The 19,185-nt window shown below is 36.0% G+C and overlaps 8 protein-coding genes across 10 annotated transcripts; 4 read left to right on the top strand and 4 right to left on the bottom strand.

The window, feature by feature from the left end:
- Window positions 1–2,740: 2,740 nt before the first annotated feature.
- Window positions 2,741–7,171, bottom strand: LOC120777247 (probable E3 ubiquitin-protein ligase makorin-1). 3 transcript variants are annotated; one of them, XM_040108440.1, is made up of 6 exons: window positions 6,993–7,168; window positions 6,046–6,322; window positions 5,070–5,937; window positions 4,755–4,893; window positions 4,560–4,697; window positions 2,741–4,500 (listed from the first exon to the last, which is right to left on the bottom strand). In XM_040108440.1, the coding sequence occupies exons 3-6, from the start codon at window positions 5,897–5,899 to the stop codon at window positions 4,399–4,401; spliced, it is 1,209 nt and encodes a 402-aa protein (XP_039964374.1). In that variant the 5' UTR covers window positions 5,900–5,937; window positions 6,046–6,322; window positions 6,993–7,168; the 3' UTR covers window positions 2,741–4,398. The 3 variants fall into 3 exon arrangements, with proteins under 3 accessions (XP_039964374.1, XP_039964373.1, XP_039964372.1); XM_040108439.1 differs by having other exon boundaries at window positions 5,070–6,322; window positions 7,066–7,171; XM_040108438.1 differs by having other exon boundaries at window positions 5,070–6,322; window positions 6,993–7,169.
- Window positions 7,172–7,418: 247 nt separating this feature from the next.
- LOC120777965 (60S acidic ribosomal protein P0) lies at window positions 7,419–9,128 on the top strand. Its single transcript, XM_040109584.1, has 3 exons — window positions 7,419–7,522; window positions 7,642–7,742; window positions 7,970–9,128. Exons 2-3 carry the CDS (start codon window positions 7,689–7,691, stop codon window positions 8,867–8,869), a joined length of 954 nt encoding a protein of 317 aa, XP_039965518.1. The 5' UTR covers window positions 7,419–7,522; window positions 7,642–7,688; the 3' UTR covers window positions 8,870–9,128.
- Window positions 9,129–9,557: 429 nt separating this feature from the next.
- On the bottom strand, window positions 9,558–10,408 carry LOC120777387 (V-type proton ATPase subunit e). The gene is made up of 3 exons (XM_040108680.1): window positions 10,167–10,408; window positions 10,052–10,099; window positions 9,558–9,985 (listed from the first exon to the last, which is right to left on the bottom strand). Exons 1-3 carry the CDS (start codon window positions 10,259–10,261, stop codon window positions 9,859–9,861), a joined length of 270 nt encoding a protein of 89 aa, XP_039964614.1. The 5' UTR covers window positions 10,262–10,408; the 3' UTR covers window positions 9,558–9,858.
- A 316-nt stretch (window positions 10,409–10,724) lies between these two features.
- Window positions 10,725–12,614, top strand: LOC120777979 (26S proteasome non-ATPase regulatory subunit 4). The gene is made up of 7 exons (XM_040109619.1): window positions 10,725–10,824; window positions 11,027–11,167; window positions 11,227–11,341; window positions 11,395–11,985; window positions 12,054–12,138; window positions 12,214–12,323; window positions 12,385–12,614. The coding sequence occupies exons 1-7, from the start codon at window positions 10,799–10,801 to the stop codon at window positions 12,505–12,507; spliced, it is 1,191 nt and encodes a 396-aa protein (XP_039965553.1). The 5' UTR covers window positions 10,725–10,798; the 3' UTR covers window positions 12,508–12,614.
- Window positions 12,615–12,978: 364 nt separating this feature from the next.
- On the bottom strand, window positions 12,979–13,473 carry LOC120777980. Its single transcript, XM_040109620.1, has 2 exons — window positions 13,282–13,473; window positions 12,979–13,184 (listed from the first exon to the last, which is right to left on the bottom strand). The coding sequence occupies exons 1-2, from the start codon at window positions 13,390–13,392 to the stop codon at window positions 13,089–13,091; spliced, it is 207 nt and encodes a 68-aa protein (XP_039965554.1). The 5' UTR covers window positions 13,393–13,473; the 3' UTR covers window positions 12,979–13,088.
- A 297-nt stretch (window positions 13,474–13,770) lies between these two features.
- On the top strand, window positions 13,771–16,514 carry LOC120776914 (ATP-dependent RNA helicase Ddx1). Its single transcript, XM_040107984.1, has 6 exons — window positions 13,771–13,866; window positions 13,928–15,005; window positions 15,074–15,717; window positions 15,783–15,898; window positions 15,956–16,057; window positions 16,129–16,514. The coding sequence occupies exons 1-6, from the start codon at window positions 13,851–13,853 to the stop codon at window positions 16,354–16,356; spliced, it is 2,184 nt and encodes a 727-aa protein (XP_039963918.1). The 5' UTR covers window positions 13,771–13,850; the 3' UTR covers window positions 16,357–16,514.
- Window positions 16,315–17,344, bottom strand: LOC120776916 (GSK3-beta interaction protein-like). Its single transcript, XM_040107987.1, has one exon. The coding sequence runs from the start codon at window positions 17,088–17,090 to the stop codon at window positions 16,617–16,619; it is 474 nt and encodes a 157-aa protein (XP_039963921.1). The 5' UTR covers window positions 17,091–17,344; the 3' UTR covers window positions 16,315–16,616.
- A 98-nt stretch (window positions 17,345–17,442) lies between these two features.
- LOC120776915 (bifunctional peptidase and (3S)-lysyl hydroxylase Jmjd7) lies at window positions 17,443–19,048 on the top strand. Its single transcript, XM_040107986.1, has 2 exons — window positions 17,443–17,548; window positions 17,613–19,048. The coding sequence occupies exon 2, from the start codon at window positions 17,692–17,694 to the stop codon at window positions 18,655–18,657; it is 966 nt and encodes a 321-aa protein (XP_039963920.1). The 5' UTR covers window positions 17,443–17,548; window positions 17,613–17,691; the 3' UTR covers window positions 18,658–19,048.
- Window positions 19,049–19,185: the final 137 nt, after the last annotated feature.

Here is a 19,185-nt window from a genome sequence, read left to right as displayed (position 1 = left end):
AGCTGGCGCTATAAAAGAAACGTAGGCACTGTGCTTGGCCAGTGCTTAGATGACTCTCGCGCCGCGATGTCATGTTAGTTTAACAGTCGCTAGGTGATTTCGCGGGAAACTGGCTGATAGCGCTATAAAAGAAACGCAGGAAACGTGCCTGGCCAGTGTTTAGGTGACACTCGCGCCGCGATGTCATGTAGTTTAACAGTCGCTAGGTAATTTCGCGGGAAGCTGGCTGATAGCTGGCGCTATAAAAGAAACGCAGGAAACGTGCCTGGCCAGTGCTTAGATGACTCTCGCGCCGCGATGTCATGTAGTTTAACAGTCGCTAGGTGATTTCGTGGGAAGCTAGCTGATAGCTGGCGCTATAAAAGAAACGTAGGCACTGTGCCTGGCCAGTGCTTAGATGACTCTCGCGCCGCGATGTCATGTAGTTTAACAGTCGCTAGGTGATTTCGTGGGAAGCTGGCTGATAACTGGCGCTATAAAAGAAACGTAGGCACTGTGCCTGGCCAGTGCTTAGATGACTCTCGCGCCGCGATGTCATGTTAGTTTAACAGTCGCTAAGTGATTTCGCGGGAAACTGGCTGATAGCTGGCGCTATAAAAGAAACGTAGGCACTGTGCCTGGCCAGTGCTTAGATGACTCTCGCGCCGCGATGTCATGTAGTTTAACAGTCGCTAGGTGATTTCGCGGGAAGCTGGCTGATAGCTGGCGCTATAAAAGAAACGCAGGAAACGTGCCTGGCCAGTGCTTAGATGACTCTCGCGCCGCGATGTCATGTAGTTTAACAGTCGCTAGGTGATTTCGCGGGAAGCTGCCTGCCAGCTGGCGCTATAAAAGAAACGCAGGAAACGTGCCTGGCCGGTGTTTAGGTGACACTCGCGCCGCGATGTCATGTAGTTTAACAGTCGCTAGGTGAGTTCGCGGGAAGCTGGCTGATAGCTGGCGCTATAAAAGAAACGTAGGCACTGTGCCTGGCCAGTGCTTAGATGACTCTCGCGCCGCGATGTCATGTAGTTTAACAGTCGCTAGGTGAGTTCGCGGGAAGCTGGCTGATAGCTGGCGTTATAAAAGAAACGCAGGAAACGTGCCTGGCCAGTGTTTAGGTGACACTCGCGCCGCGATGTCATGTTAGTTTAACAGTCGCTAGGTGATTTCGCGGGAAGCTGGCTGATAGCTAGCGCTATAAAAGAAACGCAGGAAACGAGCCTGGCCAGTGCTTAGATGACTCTCGCGCCGCGATGTCATAACTCGCGCAGCGATGTCATGTTAGTTTAACAGTCGCTAGGTGATTTCTCGGGAAGCTGGCTGATAGCTGGCGTTATAAAAGAAACACAGGAAACGTGCCTGGCCAGTGTTTAGGTGACACTCGTGCCGCGATGTCATGTTGTTTAACAGTCGCTAGGTGATTTCGCGGGAAGCTGGCTGCCAGCTGGGGCTATAAAGGAAACGCAGGCACCGTGCCTGGCCAGTGTTTAGGTGACACTCGCGCCGCGATGTGATGTAAATTAACAGTCTTGCGGTAACTTCAGGACAGCTGGTTCTATATAAGAAACGCAGGCACCGTGGCTGGCCACTGTTAAGGGGACACTAGCGCCGTGATGTGATTTAACTGTCGTGCGGTGGATGCCAGCTTTTTCTATATAAGTAAAGCAAGCACCAAGCCTGGCCAGTGCTTAAGCGGCTTTCGCGCTGCGATGTGATGTGATTTGAATGTCACAAAGTGATTGCGCGGGAAGCTGGCTGCCAGCTGCCTCTTTAAAAGAAAAGCAGGAACTGTGCCTAGCCAGTGCTTAGGTGACTCTCATGCCACGTTATGATGTGATATAGAAGTCACAAGGTCAATGGCAGCTGGCTGCCAGTCAAAGATTTTTTTCTTTTTTTACTATTATTGTTTTTTTTTTCTTTCTCACTAAAAGTTCGCTGAAGCCATTGAAGACCGGCGGAGCTTATTTATTTGAGCTAAGTAACCGAAACGTGCCTGAATTTTTATTGAAATGCCTTTACGAATGTTTTCTGCGCTACAACAACAACAACAGCATTTGTATTCAAATACGTGAAATTTTCTTTTCTTCAATCCGTATCAAATTTGATCAGATCGTATAATGATTCACACTTACCTCAATTTCCTATAATAAATAAATCAAGATATTTATATGTAGTTGCAGTTGGTTTCTATTCGCCTACAAAGTTATATTTTTATTAAGTGTTATTGTTTGATTTTAGACTTTTATTTTAGACTTTGTTGTAATTGTTTTACTTTGATAATTTTCTTTCGGTAATTCTAGTTATCTATGAGTACTTTGTGTACGAGGAGGAGATTTTAGCATAATTACAGTACATTTTTATGTTTAATTAGATCTTGATTAGCTCCTCTTTAAGGGTATGCTTGCATAAATTTTTGGAGGTATTTTCAATTTAATGTAATAAATTTTTAAGTATATATTTTTTCAATCGTGTAATTGATAAATCCATGTTTGCTTTGTATATAATATATATGTATGTGTTTGTGTATCGTAGGTGTTAGGTGTGTATATATTTATGATTAAAGAATTAGTTACATTAAATACAAAATTATTATTTTTTTATAATTTGTTCTGCTTCTTTATTTTTTAGTAAAGTGTTGAAGCAAGCGCTTACATACGTACATACACAGAAGATGTCGCTTTAATACATTTTTTGCGCATTTTTAACTCATTGTAATTAATTTGTTAACGCTATATCTATCATATGAGGGATTTTAGTGTTTTTTTTTTTTTGTTTTTTGTTTGTAAAAATAATGTTAATTCTAACGCTTATATGTAACAAACGCTAATATAACGGGTTTGATTTTATTCCTCGCAATCAAATTTATATATATATATTTTTTTAATACATTTAACAGACAACAGGTGAAATGAAAAAATATGGTAAATAGATTAAGAACAATTTAACTTTTAATCTTTATAATAATCAACTAAAAATATTGATAATTAAAAAATAAAAAATAGAAATGTGAACGTTCTTTTTGGCATATACGTATGAATTTCAAATTTAAAAAACGAAAATTGAATAAACTGCTACACTTTTACACTCCACCGTAATTTTTTAAGCAAATAACAACTTAAGTATATACTGAATTCCAGTGTTCAATTACTTCAACATAAATACGAAAGAACAAAATTCATAAAGGCGAACATGTGGTTTATAGGACAAGAAACTACATATTTAACGGCGTGATTAGTACATTTAAATGAATGCATGAGAAAATGTATTAACCAGCTCAAACATTTGCATAACTTTTAGTTGGAATTTTGTAACTATTACTATGCGTTTATATTTTATGTCCAGCCGCAAGCAAGCTTTTGGCGTTTTCCAACTTTACAACTAGGTATTATATAAAAAATAGATGTATGTATCACTAATAATATTTGAAAATAAAAGTAACACTAGTCGTATTTCATCCGGTGCACGTTCGTTGCGCGCGATGGTGGGGGACATTTAAGGCAGGCGCACGCCCAAACGCGCGCATGGCGCTATGATAAGATTATTATTATTGTTGTTTATTGCAATTGAAGCCGACACCATGGCGGTCAGCGTGGCAATTACGAATATAAATCACAATCAAATTCAAATGTATGTAAAAGGATTTCTTTTTTTGTGTTTTTTCATTTGAAATTTGTACGCCATTTTTGTGATATGGCTTTTCGTAAAAGAGTTCCTACCAGTGGGTTATATGCGGCTTATATTGTGTAGTTAATTTTGATATATATATATATATTAAATATTTAACACATTTAATTTGTTATTTTTATCATATGATAAATGACCAAAGTAATGTTTACATATTTGCACATATATCTAAATTTAAATATTCCGTAATAGCATATTTGTATTGTATTTCTTTTTTTAGTTGTTTATTCTCTCTGCAATGCCCACTTTTTATCAGTTGTTTTTTAATGCTCGGAAACTTCTTATTTTGTATATTATGCACTTTATTTTTGTTAGTTTTTACTACTCGAAAAAAGTTCGTTGCCTTGTGTTCCTATAAATGTAAACGCTTTTGTTTTTATATACTTGTACAAGCTAGATACGAGTCATTTGGCTCGATTATATCATTTTTGTATATTTTTTACATTCAAGTTTTTTTGTTTCTTTTTTTTGTTCGAAATCTATTTAATGCCGCCTTTTTCATATGTGCAATTTAATCATTTTATTTTGAGAATCCGTTTTAGGCATACTTAACAACGGATCAGCTTCAGCTAATAGACTATTATGAATTTATACCATTTTTTTTTTGGATTTCTAACTTGTGAATAGGTTCTCTTTTTTCTTTGCGCAACTTAATATTGGTAACACATTGATTAAAATATGTTAGCATGTGATAATTGTACAACTTTGGAGTTATTGAATAGCTGCACACTTTTACTCCTCCGAAAAGTCGCTATCATCACTATCATCGCTGGTGCCGGACAGAAAGTCAAGCCAATGGTAGTCGCGTTGTTCCACAAACTCCCATAAATAAATCTGAAATAAAGTTATAATTTATTTTATTGCACACGTAATCTTAATATTTGTGTACATACATCTAGCAAATCGATGAAATCGTTTGAGCCACGATGTAATTTACGTGCACGCTTTGGGCAGCCTACATCAACTAAATCCCCATTGGGTAGGGCATGTTTGTAAAAACATTTGTTGCCAAATGGACACTTGCCATCACCCTGAAATATAATTTTTATTTAGAAGATAAATAAAAATTGTTTTTTTTTAAATATTACCTTTTTAAAGTATTTGCAGTCTTTCACACCAAGCGCTAATCGATAGTCGCTAAGCAACTTATCCTTTTCTTCCTTAGTTTCCACCCAAAAGGCACTGGGACAGACAAAATCTGAAGATACGCGACACTCTGGACAAGAGCTGTAATATTTTTATAACTTTTTTTTAAATATATGTATATATATGTTTTTAATTTTATTTTTTTTTTTACAATTTTTTGTTATACTTTTCTATAATTATTTTAACATATTTTTTATTATTTCTTTTTTTTTACATTTTTCTAATCAATATAACGTTTTGAAACAGTTTTGACTTACCGTGTAATTTTATGTTCAAACTGTTTTGCCTGTCGCCACTTCCGTATGCATTCCAAGCAGAAAATGTGGTTACAATTCGGCAAAATTCCAAAACGTTTCTCTCTTCCAGCTTTTTCCATTATTGTGTCAAAGCAAATTCCACAAGTTTTATCTTTGGAGCGGGCAATAGCAAATGACCACTCCATGGCTTGTTCATGCTGCTGTAAACAATCTTGATTGTGCTTGCGGCGCTGCGTTTGATCGCTTGGATGTAAGCAAAATTGGTCGCACATTTTACAAAGTTCCATGTGTATGCCGTAAGCACAATACGCGCCGTACGGACAGGGTCCCTCAAATGGACATTCCATTTCAAGCATGGCTTCAGCATCAGTTCCTTCAATAATGTTTGTACGTTGAGCCACATTTCCACCACCAACAACATCTGCCCAAGATTTTTGTATTTCATTGTTGATTGGACATATACTCGTTGCACCTTCGTTGGTAGAAATGTCAGCAACTTCTTCAGAAGGGTACGTTGGTCGATAACTTTTCGGCACGAAGACTGGAGCATTTATCCAATTATGTCGACTAGTGCTAGGCCGAGCATTTGGAGATTCTGTTGTGATTTTCTTGTTGTTTGTTGAAGAAGTTGTAGGATTTAGAACCTCGGTTTCATTACCACTGTTGTTTTTTTCTTCTCCGGCCGTAAGAACGTGAGAAAAACGACACGAACTTCCATAATGGCATATACCACGTTGAAAATAGCGACAAATAGGTGGATTCACCATCATAATTGGTTGTGCTCTTGACATAGCTGTTGCACCTTCATCCACGTTGAGATTAGCCATCATAGGAGATAAACCGGCAGCAATAGTACCACCAAATCCACCTGATGGCACAAATGCAGCGGATGCACTCATATTAATTTTACACTTTAATTTTCAAATAAATCCGTACAATTGAAAGAACTACTTAGGATATGGTAACGTGAACACACCTTCACCAGTACTTCAACGTGGTTTTACTTTCACAGTGTTTGAATGGATGTAACTGAATTAACAAATTGTTACCGAACACGACAAAGGCAAATGAACTCTCAATTAGTTTTTTGGTTCTCTTACAAAGTTTTTGCTTTTTTTGTTCCTTTGTTTTTTTATAACTGATGCTGCATGTTCCGCCAAGCGTCCTTTATCTCTTTCTTTGTCCTTTGACGTCTATCAAATAGACAGGTCACAAAAAGTTTTGCCTTTGCTTTCAAGATACTCTCTGTCTACCTGCAAAACAAAAAAAAAATTCCATAAATATGATTCTAACGGTCAGCATCTCTTTGTTGAAGTCTTTGAATTATTTGTATTTTTATTATATATATTTAAAGTGTTATAAAGAACTTAAAGAGAATTTGCTGAAACCTATTGGAAAAGGGAAATGAAAGCCTGAAATATCATAAATATAAAAAATATTAAAAACAAAAAATTTTGTACTAGCAAATTGTAACACATTTGTCAATAACGTTTCCCTCGATAATTACAACAGCTGTCATTCTTTCAGTCCTGCCAAATCTTTGATAAACATATTATATAGCAAAGCAATACCACAGAGAATACACATTTGGCCGTGAAAATCTTATCCTAGCCATAAACAAAACAAATAATAGTTCGATTTAAAACATAAACAATAGAATATAAATAATAATGCTAGCGTATTGAATGCATAAGTTAAATACAAAATTTTTCTTCACTTTCTATTTTGCTTTACTTAAAATCTAATTTTCTCATATAGTACACTTATTTAAGGCAATGAAGTTGGAAGTCCTATTTCGCATAGACAATTTTGTGACTGATGAATTCAAAGTACAAATATTTTAAAAGCCTTAAATTTGGACCTTCATGGTCATAAAACACACATTCTACATAACTACACTTCTGATGCACAAGCAATAATTACGTCGATTTCCCAATTTTTGTTGATATGCAAATGTACGGATTAGTGACCAATTATATTTTTCCACAAGGATCACCTCTATAAACCAATATCCAATCTTATCGAAAAGTTTTGAAAATATTCACACAATTTGCGTCTTTTCTACAAACGCTGAGCAAATCTTTTGCTTTCCACTGACGTCTACCACAGACATATAGATAATGCTGCCAGATATACAAATAATTGACAGTACTTATGGCCTGGGTTGACAAGTATTTAATAAATAATCAATAATCTAAATTGCACAAGGGAGAAAAGAAACACAATTAATTCATTAATTCATTAATTTTATTTATAGGCACTATATTTTGATTTTTACAAAAAAGTTGTGGTTTTTTTAATTAAAACTTTCCCTTAGCCTGTAGATGCCGCTACTGCTAATTGTAGTGCAACTCTGGTGAAATCATACAATGCGATGCCAACTATTAAAATATTTCACTACACTCGGCCATTTTGGTCCAAGTCACCGTCGTTAGCATACGTTTTGTGCTTTGGTAGGTTTTTAAATCGGTGAAAATGGAAAGCATCTTATTTTATAACAAATAAGTGGCTTTGCAATTGCATATTTCAAACTCTCAACCACCAAACTAAATAGATTCTTTATACCTTGCAGTTCTTAAATTCTTTTCACGAGTCCCTAATTACACAACTTGATTCAAGATGGTTAGGGAGAACAAAGCAGCCTGGAAAGCTCAATACTTCCTTAAAGTTGTCGTAAGTATCTAACGAATAAAAACAAAGATCTTGAAGTTAATCCAATGATGATAACATTTTACGTCTGAATGTGTATCGTCCGGATGTCTTGCTTGAAAAAGCTGAACCCAGACATCCTGATACACGTTAGGTTTGACAAAATTACGTCTGAGTCATTGTATTAAAAACAGATTTGTTTTTTTTTTGTATACGGTTTCACCAACTAAATTGTGTACTCCACTTTACAGGAACTCTTCGACGAATATCCTAAGTGCTTCATTGTCGGCGCTGATAATGTCGGCTCAAAGCAAATGCAAAACATCCGTACTAGCCTGCGTGGATTGGGTGTTGTGCTCATGGGTAAGAATACTATGATGCGCAAGGCTATCCGTGGTCATTTGGAAAACAACGCTCAATTGGAGAAATTGCTGCCACACATCAAGGGCAATGTAGGTTTCGTATTTACCAAGGGCGATTTGGCTGAAGTTCGTGACAAATTGCTTGAATCGAAAGTGCGTGCACCTGCTCGTGCTGGTGCTATTGCTCCTTTGCCAGTCGTGATTCCAGCACAAAACACTGGTTTGGGTCCCGAGAAAACTTCTTTCTTCCAAGCTCTGTCGATTCCAACCAAGATTTCCAAGGGTACAATTGAAATTATCAATGATGTGCCCATTTTGAAACCAGGAGATAAAGTTGGTGCTTCAGAAGCTACTTTGCTTAATATGTTGAACATTTCGCCCTTCTCGTATGGTTTGGCCATAACCCAAGTGTACGACTCTGGTTCCATTTTCTCACCTGAGATCTTGGACATCAAGCCCGAAGATTTGCGTGCGAAGTTCCAAGCTGGTGTTGCCAATTTGGCCGCCGTATCGTTACAGATTGGTTACCCAACTATTGCTTCGGCACCACACAGTGTCGCCAATGGTTTCAAGAATCTGTTGGCTATTGCTGCTGCCACCGAAGTGGACTTCAAGGAAGCTGCTACCATCAAGGAGTTCATCAAGGACCCCAGCAAGTTTGTTGCTGCTGCTGCTGCCTCTGCTCCAGCTGCTGGTGCTGGCGCTGCTGCCGAAAAGAAGGAAGAAGCCAAAAAGGAGGAGTCGGAGTCCGAGGAAGACGACGACATGGGTTTCGGTCTCTTCGACTAAACAACTCAACACTAAAGTTGATATTACACTTACCTCAGGTGTACATTTATTTGGATTTAAAGAACCTTATGGAATTGTTAGTAGTAATAGGACATACGGTCCTAAAGTATACTGTAAATTCTTTAACGCTCGCATTTGTGTTAGTAAATTATTGTCGTGGTCTGACACACCCAATGGCAAGTTACCAACTCAAAACGTTCGTTATCTAATTGTATTCTGAATATGTACACTCGAATAAAGTTGTAATTTAAATAAGAAATATGTGACTCATTAATTTATGTATATTAAGGATTTGTCGGATTGCAAGTACGTTGGCAACAGCATAATTAACCGAAGTAGTTGTGGTGCAATTTGGACTAGCAGTATTAAAAGTAATTTCGGAATAAAAGTGGGAGATTGCGAAGGCAGAAGTTCAACGGAAAGAGTTGTTAATATGAATAATGAGTACGTTATAATCATACCTTGTTAACCAAGGATATTAATTAGTAGCAAAGTTTCGCTTTGATAATACTCGACTTTGTGTTTGCAATTACTGGACACATTTATTCTAATGTATTTTCTGTTATATTGTTCTTTTAGACTCGCTTTACTACGTAAGTGAGAACAAATTTACACTACTATGTGTACAGTTTTACCTACTGCGTGGAAATAGAGCTTTTCATATTCACATCTAATAAAAACATTGTTCTTTTAGATTTCTATTTCGGCAAAAATGATTGTATATATTTGTATAAGGACACTTTGTATTACAATATTTGTTATTGCTAAAATATTGGACATCGCTATTTTAACATTTGCTTTAATGATAATTTACATGGCCGTCAAAACGGGAACACAGATATGTGCTCGTGCTTAAAAAGTAGCAGTCATAATACAATAGGCACTTTAAATATTTTTGTAAACAAACAGAAAACAATCAAATAACAGATTAACTGGAGGTTCTATACAAAAATTGCGGACCTCAAGAATGACGACGAATAACGAAAACACTAATATGTGATATCAATTGTATCCTGAATGGGATTTCCCCATTCACGAGCCACGATCATAATCTCGTTCATGGTTAGTTTAGGACCGATAAGTGGGTTCATTTGCGTCATATAACAACATAGCCAGCTATAATAAAAAAAATTATATTTATTTGGTATTGTAGAAATTTTTGATTTCTTTATAGGTACTTACAATAGCCAACAGGTAGAAGCTATTAACATTAAACAACATTGGGTGACTCTATAAAAGAATAGGAATATATATACTTCGAATTATGGCATCATATTTTATTGTAAAATTAACTCACCCTTTGTTAGGTCCACGAGCCAAAAAGGGACAAATTATTCCAATGAAGCCCCAAATGCAAGTGATTATGATAGGTGCCAGCCATGGGGAAACCATTTTCCACTATTTTAAAACGTAATACTGTTAATTTGAAAATACTTTACGCCAATTAATTTGCGAAAATACAATTCCAAATAAATTCAGCACTACGTAGTGGAAAAAATCTGAAAGATACACGAAAGTAGCAAATGACTTTTCCAGCTTAACAAATGTCACATGACCAGACATGGGACTTCATACTCACAGCTGTTCAATTCAGCAAGTTGCTTAATAAAAGTTGCATGGTTGCAATCACAAGTAAATTATTTATAATTCTTTTTTCCTTAAAAATATTTAATTTGGGTGTTCAATAGTTTTGACAATTTTTGAGACAGTTCTCATATATGCTAAAAAACATTTGTATTGTGAAAACATGAAAAGAATATATGGGACAACTCGGTTTTGTGTTGATGTTCAATTTTTGCTGATCAACTATAGTATGTAGCTTGCATTTTCATTTAAAAGTGCACTAATTGAACATACGCCCCAGCAAATGTCAGCTGGATGAGTTTCAATTACAGTTCAGTGGGATAGTGACAAGCAAAATTATTAAAAATGGTTTTGGAAAGTACTATGATATGGTGAGCAATTTTATAGAATTTGTTAATAAATTCGAATTATTTTTTTAGATGTTCAAACAAAACGGAAATGCCTACTTACTTTGTTGTAAATTTTATCTGTCAAATTCTTATTTTTAGCTCAACCAATGCAAAATTTTGATTGCGGCTTATGTACCTGTGTATTACAAAGCATTTTTATTGTTTTCTTTTTTTATCCTTTCAGTTTCGACAATAGTGATTACCAAAGAAATGGTGATTACTTTCCGACGCGATTAAATGTCCAGAAAGATGGTATCAACCTGGTTTGCCTGACAAAAGTTCGATCTAATCCGGAGAATAATGTTGGCCTGATGACCATATCCAAGTATATAAACTATTTACATTATAATATTCGTAATCATTAATATAACTTTCTATGTGTAGCACCGTTGAGGTGCTTGCTACCCTTACAAGTGATGTAGGACGTATTTTTTCAAAGATGCATTTAATACAACCAAAAGGAGAAATCAATTTACTCACTGGCATTCGTATTGCGCATGTAAGTTATTTGCTGCAATGGGAATTTTTAAAATATATCATTTTACTTTGCAGTTGGTTCTCAAGCATCGTCAGGGCAAAAATCACAAGATGCGTATTGTTGTGTTTGTGGGTTCACCAATAAATAATGAGGAGGGTGAATTGGTAAAACAAGCCAAACGTTTAAAAAAAGAAAAAGTTAACGTTGATATTGTCAGCTTTGGAGACCATGGAAATAACAATGAAATTTTAACTGCTTTCGTTAACGCACTAAATGGAAAAGATGGTACAGGTTCCCATTTAGTTAGCGTACCTCGAGGCTCGGGATTGTCCGATGCATTGTTATCCTCACCAATAATACAAGGTGAAGACGGCATGGGAGGGGCAGGTTTGAGTGGTGCTGGTTATGAATTTGGTGTTGATCCCAATGAAGATCCGGAATTGGCACTTGCTTTACGTGTATCAATGGAAGAACAACGTCAACGCCAGGAAGAAGAACAACGTCGGGCTCTTTCTGAATCAAATACTGCAGGTAATACAGAAGCGAATGCTGGCAGTGCCACAACAGATACCGAAAAAACTAGCACAAATGTTGGTACTGCTCTTGAAGAGCCGAATTCTGAAGAAGCAATGTTGCAACGTGCTTTGGCATTATCTACAGAAACGGTAATGTCAATATCATTGCATTATATGTATGTTATTGAGTATAGTTTTCCTTTTTTTTTTGAATACAGCCAGAAGATAACTTGCCTGATTTCGCTAACATGACTGAAGAAGAGCAGATAGCTTTCGCTATGCAAATGTCAATGCAGGATGCAGGTTTGTAAAGTGTAAAAATATAAAGAAAAAATATTTTAAATATTTGTTTCTATCCGTTTCATTTATTTGCTTTAGCTGATGAGACCGTAACTCAACAGGCCAAACGTCCTAAAACGGAAGAAAATCAACCAATGGATGTCGATGAGGACTACTCCGAAGTTATTGGTGATCCAGCATTTCTACAGGTAAATACATCATATCGTAACAATTGTATGATATTTGTTCTTATATAAACAATCTCTTTAGAGTGTACTGGAAAATTTACCTGGCGTCGACCCGCAATCAGAAGCTGTACGCGATGCAGTAGGTTCACTCAGTAAAGAAAAGGAAAAAGACAAGAAAAGTGATGACGGAGACCAATCTCAATAAATCTTATTTGTGGCGAATTCCACTAAGCAAACTTCAGTAATAAAACTGTATTGAATCGTAATATGAATTATTTTATAATAAACTTGCATTAAAATGTAATTGTTAAACCACGCTTATATATATGCATAAAAAATTTGCGCCAAATCCTCGTGTAGTATCCAATATGAATATTTTCCCACATAATTTTTTTTTTTTTGATATTTATACGTTTCATTTGATCATTTCTGTAGGTAGTTTATACATATGTTACTTAACCATAATTTGCAAATTATATTTGTTTTTGAAAGTTACATTATTAGTGCATTTTGTAGGTCTTGTGCACAATAATAAATGCCATTTTAAAAGTTACCCCTGTAGTCGTGCCAAGATTTGTTACTCCGGCTTAGTGCTGTCAAAACAGCAACAATTTGACTTCATTTATATCCTTCCGAATTGCAAATTACACATAAATTTCATCCAAAAGACAAAATCTTATTAAAATTATGGGCAATCGTATATTTTAATGCTTTTACTTTACAACTTCACAAAAACTTTAAATTTTATTATGTACTGAAAGCAGTTCTTCCAATTTGACGCTGAATTTACTTGCCGCCTTTGTAATCCTTCAAGTTGAGCAACACCCACGCAGGTACAACAAGCATCGATACGCACATTCCACCACCCAAGATGATTTTTTCCTGAAACACGTAAATTAGATATTCAAACATATACCATACATTTTTCGTCAAAGTAAGAGGTTTACGTAACCTGCTTTTATAGTGAGAATATACTTACGGCTGTGGACACCTTATTTACTGGTGGTCCAGCAACGACAGATTGGCAACGTTGTTGCAATCCATTTCGGATGGCTGGAACCAAAAGACGTGCGGCACTGTTTTGGAACATTTTTTTTTATTATTATCCACTAAAAATTTGGCGACTGATTGACTTCTGGCCGTAATAGGAATCACTCCACAGCCACACTTTGATCGATAATATTTTGACAATCCTCTCTTCAGCTATTCAGCTGCGAATGAGCGACATCTACAGTCAATACCAGCGGAGGAAACATTCAACTGTTCTCTGGTTTAACTCAGCAGTTTTAATATTTGCCAATATATATAATAACGATAATTTTTTCAACTTATAGAAACCATACAATATTCCAAAATTATATCACAATATTTTAAAAAATAATAATTGTTTTAAAAAGAAAATTTGCTAAAGGTAAATGTGCTCTTTATCTTCACATATCATCAGTTATTGAACATACCGTAAATTCACCTTCTATACAACAGTGCATAGAAATTGTGATTTACACGACCGGCTGTTGCAAAAGAAGTTATTGAATTTGTTTTACTAATATGACTGCTTTTGAAGGTAAGTTTGTTGTAAACATTTTCAAATGTGATTAAATATATTAGATTTTTTTATTGCAAAGAATTTGGTGTGTTACCGGAAATCGCTAAGGCGATTGACGACATGGAGTGGACTCTACCCACAGATGTACAGGCCGAAGCAATACCTCTCATTCTGGGAGGTGGTGATGTTTTGATGGCTGCTGAAACTGGATCCGGTAAAACCGGAGCATTTTGTTTGCCAATCTTACAAATTGTCTGGGAAACATTGCGCGATCTTGAAGAGGGGAAAGTTAGCAAGTCTTCAGGTGCGGGTGGTAGTATTGCACCGTGGACGATGTCGTTCTTCGATCGTGGTACAGCGCTTGCAGTGACACCAGATGGTTTGCGTTGTCAATCGCGTGAGTTTAAAGAATGGCACGGATGTCGGGCAACAACGGGAGTGCGTGGTAAGGGAAAATTTTACTTTGAAGCCATCGTCACAGACGAAGGTCTATGTCGTGTTGGTTGGTCTACGCAACAAGCTAATCTTGATCTTGGTACCTGCCGTAACGGTTATGGATTTGGCGGTACTGGAAAAAAATCAAATAATCGTCAGTTTGATGACTATGGTGAAGCATTTGGTAAAAACGATGTAATCGGTTGCTATATGGATTTACAACAAATGGAAGTATCGTTTGCTAAAAATGGCAAACATCTTGGAGTAGCATTCCGAATACCCGAAAATCAACGTAATGAAACATTTTACCCAGCTGTTGTATTAAAAAATGCGGAAATGCTATTCAATTTTGGAAAAACTGAATTTAAGTATCCTCCAAAGCAAGGATTTATTGCTGTGTCTCATGCAGCTGTAGGACAATTTAAGTCGAATCCACTTGCTTGTCCTACAACCAATGCTGCCGCTAACAAACCTGCGCCTAACGCACCACAAGCAATTATTATTGAGCCAAGTAGAGAATTAGCAGAACAAACGTATAATCAAATAGAAAAATTTGGAGTCCATTTAAACAACCCAAAAGTGCGTTCACTCCTACTAATCGGTGGAGTTAAACTGGAGCAGCAAAAAAGTGCTTTACAGCAAGGTGTGCACATCGTAGTGGGTACACCCGGCCGTCTCGAAGAGATGATAAGCAGTGGCTTTGTGCAATTAACACATTGCAGGTTTGTACCTTTTTTAGATAATAAATGTTCAAAGTAATCATTGATAATATTACCTTATTTTATTGTAGATTTTTTGTATTGGACGAAGCTGATGCTCTACTTAAACAAGGGTATACTGATTTGATTGATCGTTTACATAAGCAAATTCCGAAAATGACATCCGATGGTCGACGCTTACAAATGGTTGTCTGCTCAGCTACGCTACATGCTTTTGAGGTGAAAAAAATGGCCGATCGTTTGATGCACTTCCCCACTTGGGTAGATCTTAAAGGCGAAGATGCAGTACCAGAAACCGTACATCACGTTGTTTGTATGGTTGACCCACAAAAGGATACAACCTGGTATAATCTGCGACAACATATACGCACTGATGGTGTGCACAGTCGAGATAATGTAAATCCACAGAATCACACACCAGAAACATGGTCAGAGGCAATTAAAATCCTTAAGGGCGAATATTGTATAGCTGCCATTGAGCAGCATAAAATGGATAGAGCTATAATATTTTGCCGCACAAAACTAGATTGTGACAATTTGGAAAATTACTTTAAATCACGAGGTGGCCAACGTTATTCGTGTGTTTGTCTACATGGAGATCGAAGACCTCAAGAACGGAAACAAAATTTGGAAATGTTTAAACGTGAACAAGTGAAATTTCTTATTTGTACCGACGTGGCAGCCCGAGGCTTGGACATAACTGGTTTGCCATTCAGTACGATTATTTGCATTGATTGCTTTTATACGTATTTCTAAAAATGATTATAAAATGTCTTTCAGTGATCAACGTTACTCTACCCGATGAAAAGTCAAATTATGTACACCGTATTGGTCGAGTGGGACGTGCTGAACGTATGGGTCTTGCCATTAGTTTAGTATCCTCCGTACCTGAAAAGGTAATACATAAAAGTATAAATAAATTTTTGTTATTTAAATTTATTTATTTGATATAGGTTTGGTACCACGGAGAATGGTGTGCGACAAGGGGTCGCAATTGCCAAAATACAAACTTAACAGATGTGCGAGGTTGCTGCATTTGGTATAATGAAATGAATGTAAGAATATTTGGCATAAGTGTGAGCTAATAGCATATTAACATATAATTGCACTTCTTTTAATTCAACAGTTGTTAGCAGATATTGAGGATCATCTCAATGTGACGATTCAGCAAGTTGACAAATCTCTAGCTGTGCCCGTAAATGATTTCGATGGCAAAGTTGTGTATGGTCAAAAAAATATAAACACCGGTACTGGATATAAAGACCACGTTCAACAATTGGGGCCAGTTGTCCGAAAGTTAACAGATCTTGAATTACAGTCACAATCTTTATTCTTGAAACGTTTAAAATTTTAAGCATATATTAATCATGTATACATTCAACATTATTTAATCAACATAAGTGTTTGCAAAAAGCACTTATGATTACTTAAAAGCAATGCGGGCGTTATTACTATAGTCAAACACACCTTCATGGAATTCATAAATTAAATATTAAATTAAAAAAGGCTTAACTACTAATTTGTATTATTTAGCTATCGTTTTTTTTTCTTTTGTTGAATGATCACTTTTAGCTTTTTTTCAATGCAATGTGTAAAAACATACTACAAAGCCACCTATGATGTCTTTGCGTTGCCAGTAGTGTCTTCGTCTTCCACCCCCTCTTCATCTTCTTCGTTGAATTGTGTTCGCATCTGTTGCACCGATAATAATTGTTTGCAAAGCTGATTACCAAAGGATTCCACATAACTTGGGCTGATTTTGTCCAATAGAGCATATGGTGTCTCATAAACCGCATCCTCCTCTTCATTTATTTCCTCCTTCCCGGGGTCAATTGAATTAAATGCATTACCAACCACGCGAAATCCAATGCTCGATACTTGTACGCAGTACTCTTGTCCCTCAATAGTGCGCACATTCAGGTACACTTTACTCACATTGCTAGGTGTTTGTTGGGATATTTCTATTAACGCAACATGTGGATTAACGTCTTTTATAATTGCAGCTGCTTCCTCCTCCCAGTTAATAATTTCTTCGTCATTATCATTATCAAATATTGCAGCGGGGTTGGCATTAGGAGTAATACTCATATTTAAGTATATTAAGTAAACAAAACTGATTAGGAACTTTTATATGTGTTCATGTACAACAATAGTGTAAATAAGCATAAAGCAAAAAATTAACAATATTTTGAAATGTATTCTAACTATCACTTATTCCAAATAGTTTTATCAGAGATCCCTGGTTTATATATTCTGTATATTTTTACGTGTTCCTTTGAATGGAAATTAATTGTTAAGAATTATGTATGTATTTATATTCAAATCTAAAATTCCTAGCTTTGTGTGACGTGCTCAAACAGCTGACAATGAAGGTGATAATAGGTGGTGAATGTGGGCGCGGTGACATTTCTACTATTGCCAGTTTTAATTAAATTTTTGACTTTTGAAATGTTCGTGGGTTTGAAAACATGTCATTCCTCATATTGCATGGTCAATATTAAAAGGAAAAGACAATCCATCCTTTTGTTTTGATCCTAAGTAAAAAGGTGTTCGAATACTGCATTGATTCTAGTGTAAAAAAACCATTCTAAATTGGTAAATATGTTCCAGACTTCGTTGGTATCTGCCCTGGCTTATGTCGAATGTATGGAAGTAATCACAGTGGCACGTGCTCCTTCTACAAGTGAACATGGAAAATATTACAGCAGCATTAAATGAACTCTTGAGGGAAGCAAATGAGCTATGTATCGGAACTGAAGTAGTAATACTAGATAAAGTACCTGAATCGATTGTTTTCGCACGAGATTTCTACGCTAAAAACCAGCCAGTGGTGATAAGGAATGCAGTGAAACATTGGCCCGCGGTACAAAAGTGGAACTCTGTTTACCTTAAGCAAGTACTTGGTAAAAAGCTGTTAGATGTGACTTCTACACCCAATGGTTACGCGGACGGTTTAGCCAAACAAGATGGAACTGAGTATTTCGTACTACCTCTTGAAGAAAAGATGTGTATGAGCGATTTCTTGCAAAAACTAGACGACCCTACTGGTCCCATACATTATATTCAAAAGCAAAATTCAAATTTTACAACTGATTTTCCAGAGTTGGCTGATGACATCAATATTAAGGATTTAGACTTTGCGGAGAAATGTTTAAATAGTCCCCCATTGGTAAATTTTTGGATGGGTGATAAACGTGCAGTTACATCTATGCATAAAGACCCATTTGACAATTTGTACTGCGTCATATCAGGGTATAAAGACTTCATTTTACTACCACCACACCAAGTAGTAAATATTCCGCGTCAGCTTTATCCTGTAGGAAAATACCAACGACATGAATCGGGTCAATTTTATATTGAGCCTGTATTAAACGTTCAAAGTGACAATAATAAAAGCGAACCGTTACAAACAGAGTGGATAAGTATTGATCCCTTAGCACCGGATTTCAGCAAATATCCGAAATTTGCAAATAGCCAACTATTGCAAGTTCGTGTGAACGCCGGTGATATCTTGTTTTTACCCAATTTCTGGTTTCACCATGTACAACAAAGTCATAAATGCATAGCAGTGAACTTTTGGTACGATATGGAGTTTGACAGCCGTTATTGTTTTTTCCGTATGCTGGAAAAACTTGTGGAAACCAAAATAGATTAAATATTTAAATTTGAAAGCTACGAAATAAAATATTTTTGACCCAAACTTTGCATTATGTTTTCTATTCTAATATCTCTTTATTAATTTTAAATTTAGTCTCATACACTTAAATATGTGAAGTTTTAAAACTATAATAGAGGTGATTTCTAAATTACAATATATATGTATGTTGTATATTATACACCAAAAATGATTCAATATTAACACGTCCAAGTGGAAGGTAAGCTTGGAAGCGCCAGTTTCCTGTCTCATTTCTTATATGTAAAGAAAAAACATACTTAAAAATTGTGTGAAATGACAGCCCTCAACGTCCACGTATTGTAATAAGTAAATCAATCTCACCTTTTTCGATTTATACCATTACAAAAACTTTTGAGAAAAAAATCCCAACTTCATTTAAAAAATTACCACAATTACAAAAATAATAGCAAATGTAGTAATTTTGATTTTTCATTTTGTTTTGTTTTTTAAGTTACTTAAAACGTAATACAAAAAAATATTTATTGTAATTATTAAAAAAATAAAGAT

Source organism: Bactrocera tryoni, chromosome 5, assembly GCF_016617805.1.
Source record: "Bactrocera tryoni isolate S06 chromosome 5, CSIRO_BtryS06_freeze2, whole genome shotgun sequence".
Taxonomy (NCBI): Eukaryota; Metazoa; Arthropoda; class Insecta; order Diptera; family Tephritidae; genus Bactrocera; species Bactrocera tryoni.
Note: the sequence above shows the minus strand (reverse complement) of the source record. Positions and strands in the feature narration are given on the sequence as shown.

Excerpts from the sequence above, each read along its gene's own strand:
- LOC120777247 (XM_040108439.1), bottom strand. The coding sequence starts at position 5,968 with ATGAGTGCATCCGCTGCATTTGTGCCATCAGGTGGATTTGGTGGTACT. Across the intron at positions 4,894-5,069 it reads TTTGAACATAAAATTACACG|CTCTTGTCCAGAGTGTCGCG; the intron begins GTAAGTCAAAAC and ends AAAATATTACAG. Across the intron at positions 4,501-4,559 it reads ATTTCATCGATTTGCTAGAT|ATTTATTTATGGGAGTTTGT; the intron begins GTATGTACACAA and ends ACTTTATTTCAG.
- LOC120777965 (XM_040109584.1), top strand. The coding sequence starts at position 7,689 with ATGGTTAGGGAGAACAAAGCAGCCTGGAAAGCTCAATACTTCCTTAAA. Across the intron at positions 7,743-7,969 it reads AATACTTCCTTAAAGTTGTC|GAACTCTTCGACGAATATCC; the intron begins GTAAGTATCTAA and ends TCCACTTTACAG.
- LOC120777387 (XM_040108680.1), bottom strand. The coding sequence starts at position 10,261 with ATGGTTTCCCCATGGCTGGCACCTATCATAATCACTTGCATTTGGGGC. Across the intron at positions 10,100-10,166 it reads GCTCGTGGACCTAACAAAGG|AGTCACCCAATGTTGTTTAA; the intron begins GTGAGTTAATTT and ends ATTCTTTTATAG. Across the intron at positions 9,986-10,051 it reads GCTTCTACCTGTTGGCTATT|CTGGCTATGTTGTTATATGA; the intron begins GTAAGTACCTAT and ends TTTTTATTATAG.
- LOC120777979 (XM_040109619.1), top strand. The coding sequence starts at position 10,799 with ATGGTTTTGGAAAGTACTATGATATG. Across the intron at positions 11,986-12,053 it reads TGGCATTATCTACAGAAACG|CCAGAAGATAACTTGCCTGA; the intron begins GTAATGTCAATA and ends TTTTGAATACAG. Across the intron at positions 12,139-12,213 it reads AATGTCAATGCAGGATGCAG|CTGATGAGACCGTAACTCAA; the intron begins GTTTGTAAAGTG and ends TATTTGCTTTAG.
- LOC120777980 (XM_040109620.1), bottom strand. The coding sequence starts at position 13,392 with ATGTTCCAAAACAGTGCCGCACGTCTTTTGGTTCCAGCCATCCGAAAT. Across the intron at positions 13,185-13,281 it reads TAAATAAGGTGTCCACAGCC|GAAAAAATCATCTTGGGTGG; the intron begins GTAAGTATATTC and ends TACGTGTTTCAG.
- LOC120776914 (XM_040107984.1), top strand. Across the intron at positions 15,006-15,073 it reads GTGCAATTAACACATTGCAG|ATTTTTTGTATTGGACGAAG; the intron begins GTTTGTACCTTT and ends ATTTTATTGTAG. Across the intron at positions 15,899-15,955 it reads TATCCTCCGTACCTGAAAAG|GTTTGGTACCACGGAGAATG; the intron begins GTAATACATAAA and ends TATTTGATATAG.
- LOC120776916 (XM_040107987.1), bottom strand. The coding sequence starts at position 17,090 with ATGAGTATTACTCCTAATGCCAACCCCGCTGCAATATTTGATAATGAT.
- LOC120776915 (XM_040107986.1), top strand. The coding sequence starts at position 17,692 with ATGGAAAATATTACAGCAGCATTAAATGAACTCTTGAGGGAAGCAAAT.